At 62.3% G+C, this 2,742-nt stretch overlaps 1 protein-coding gene across 1 annotated transcript; it reads left to right on the top strand.

Moving 5' to 3' along the window:
• Nucleotides 1-1,760: 1,760 nt before the first annotated feature.
• On the top strand, nucleotides 1,761-2,192 carry LOC119279797 (protein NEGATIVE REGULATOR OF RESISTANCE-like). Its single transcript, XM_037560914.1, has one exon. The coding sequence runs from the start codon at nucleotides 1,761-1,763 to the stop codon at nucleotides 2,190-2,192; it is 432 nt and encodes a 143-aa protein (XP_037416811.1).
• Nucleotides 2,193-2,742: the final 550 nt, after the last annotated feature.

The raw sequence follows: 2,742 nt of genomic DNA on the forward strand, positions 1-2,742 counted from the left end.
ATAAGTCGGTGGCCTCCCTCGCCTCTGGCCACACCGGCCCTAGCCGCCGAGCTCTTCCTCTCCCGTGCCGTCGCCGACGCTTCTTTCCTCTCTCTCCCTCACTCCAACACCCGATGGCCACGCGTTTCCCCGACGATGCGGCGGCGGCCAACGACTTCGGCCACCACTCGCTCCACGACTGGGAGTCGTGGCTCCTGTTCGAGGCCAACATCCCGGTGCCGTCGGACATGCGCGCCGGGCCGATGGGGTGGAGGCTCAGCAATGGGGGAGTGCCCATTCCCCCGTTGCCTAACGTCGAGGCGCGCCCCGCCTACTTCGCCGCCGAGATCGACCGCGTGCGCGCCTCCCTCACCGACGAGCAGCTCGCCCTTCCCCAGTACGCCACCGGCAACCACGCGGCGTGGGCGGCGTACTTCGAGCACCGCCAGGAGCAGAGGCTGGCATCCACCAACGGGGCGCCGATGGTGGGCGGCGTGAAGAACAGCGTGGGGCGCCGCGTGTGGTGGGGCACCCCCGGCCGCACGCTCGAAGGCGTGCTGTCGTACCTTGAGGGCGGCAACGAACCGCCGCTGGCATACCCTCCCACGGCGGCCGCCCCGGCCCACCACCGGCGCGCCGGGCTATGGATGCCCAAGAGGTTTGGTTCCTCCTCGTCTTCCTCCTCGCACTCCTCCTCACACTCTTCTTCCCACTCCTCCGGCTCTCCGGCGTTGCTCGGCGTCAAGGACGAGCCCGCAGTGGAGATGCCGCTCGGCCGGCGCACTCGCAGCGTCAGCATCGTCATAAACGAGGGCGGCCGACGCGCCTCCTCGTCGGCTCTTCCGCGCTTTGTCAAGCCAAAGACGGAGTCGGGGCTCGCGGCTATGAAAACGGAGCCGGGGCTTCCCGCCGTGAAGACGGAGCACGGCGACGTGGAGCTCGACGATGAGGCGGCCCTGAAATGGGCGCGCAAGGACTACCTCAAGATGGAGATGGAGCGCCAGTGCGCCGCCCTGCAGCGCTTCGAGCAGTGCCGCCGGGGCCGCGACGAAGGAGGCGCCTCGACGACAGCGACGACGATGACGCGCTGCCACCGCCACCAGTCTGCCATGGCGACGCCGGGCAGGGGTCCAGCAGGGGCGGTCGCGTCAAGGAGGAGAAGGCCGCCGCCGCCGACGGCGGCGAGGATGGTGGCGACTACGCCGCGTTCAACGTCTTCTTCCCCCCTTAGTTGTAGTTTAGGCAATTTTTTTAGATAAATTTGCTATGTAAACCGCGAACATGTCTAATATATGCCAAGTTTGTTGAGTTTTAACCGAGTTTAACCAAACTTTGCCGAATAATTTTTTTTTAATTGGACGGTGTCTGAGGGCGGCCCTGGGTCGGCGACTGGGAACCAACACATCCCAGACCGTTTTTTTGCGCCGGCTCACCTCCAGGCAGTGATTTTACGTGCCTGTGGGGACCAACGGCTGGAGATGCTCTCACAGTTCAGCATCTACAAACGAACAACCGTGTGCAGAGCCCGCTGACCAACCCTATCCTGTTGGAGCCAGACCAGGAGCCTGATGGTCGCCGTGCTCCCACGTGCCCATTCCTTGTGCCCATCGCACGCACGAGTCGTGATTTGATTTTGACGCGGCGCTCTGCACTAGCAGTGACAGACGAAACACTCAACGCACCTATAAACCACCCCACAAAGACGCGCCTAGTACAAGTGTTCAAACAAAAGGAAAAAAACAGACGCACCTACTGCCCGCTCGCGCGATTGTCTTGTCGCCATGGACGCGCCCCCGCCTGCCGCCGCCGCCGCCAAGCGCAAGCGCTCTGCCGCGGACGTCAGCCCCGCCTCTGCCGGCGTCGACGACGTGTCCGATGCCGACGTCGACGACGTGTCCGATGCCGACGTCGATGAGTTCTACGCCATCATCAGCCGCATGCGCGAGCAGCGCGACGCCTTGCGCCGACGACTCGTCTCGGGCGCCAGCGCAGGCGCCCGTGATCCGGCCGCACGCGCACCGGTGTGGCGTCCAACATTCACCATGGAGGACTTTGCGCCACCCGCCCCGGCGCCGCCGTCGCAGCAGCAGCACCAGCTACCCGTCGACGAGCACGTGGCAGAGAACGGTACGCTGCCGCGGCGGCCCGTCCCCGCCCTCGACCTGAACACCGAGCCGGAGCCCGTGGTCGCCGGTCCACCTCACCACCTGTAGAGGTGCAGGCCGACGCGGAGGCGCGCCACCCTTGCGTACGTACGGCCGTGTGCACTTACATTACATGTGTGTGCGCCGTTGGCCTTTGATAATCACCCAGCGCCCGGTGCTTAGCAAACTAATCGTTATGTTTGAACATTGTACTCTAAGAAAAAGAACATTACTTGACGAGGAGGATGAGATGCCTCTAGCTACCGTCCTTGCGTGAACAAGTTTCTTTTTTTCGAGAAAACTTCAGATCTATTCATTTTTCATCGTGACGGTACAACGAACATCAGGAATAATAAAAAATATATCTAGATTCATACATCACCTAGCGACCATTACAAACACTGAAGTGAGTCGAAGACTCGCCGTCGTCATCGTCCCTCCATCGCCAGAGCCGGACAAAACTTGTTGTATCCCATCTTACCCGTTTTCAATAGAATTCGAAAAGGACCAGTGATACCTTGTCCCAGTATCATGTACTAGGCGCCGACTTTCCCTCCTCACTCCCGTCCCTCCTAAGATTCCCACGCCGCCGCCGCGGCCGGAGCCCGCCGTCGCCGCT

Source organism: Triticum dicoccoides, chromosome 3B (assembly GCF_002162155.2).
Source record: "Triticum dicoccoides isolate Atlit2015 ecotype Zavitan chromosome 3B, WEW_v2.0, whole genome shotgun sequence".
In the NCBI taxonomy this organism is placed as follows: Eukaryota; Viridiplantae; Streptophyta; class Magnoliopsida; order Poales; family Poaceae; genus Triticum; species Triticum dicoccoides.

What these genes read in the sequence shown, in the direction of transcription:
- LOC119279797 (XM_037560914.1), top strand. Translation starts at nt 1,761, where the DNA reads ATGGACGCGCCCCCGCCTGCCGCCGCCGCCGCCAAGCGCAAGCGCTCT.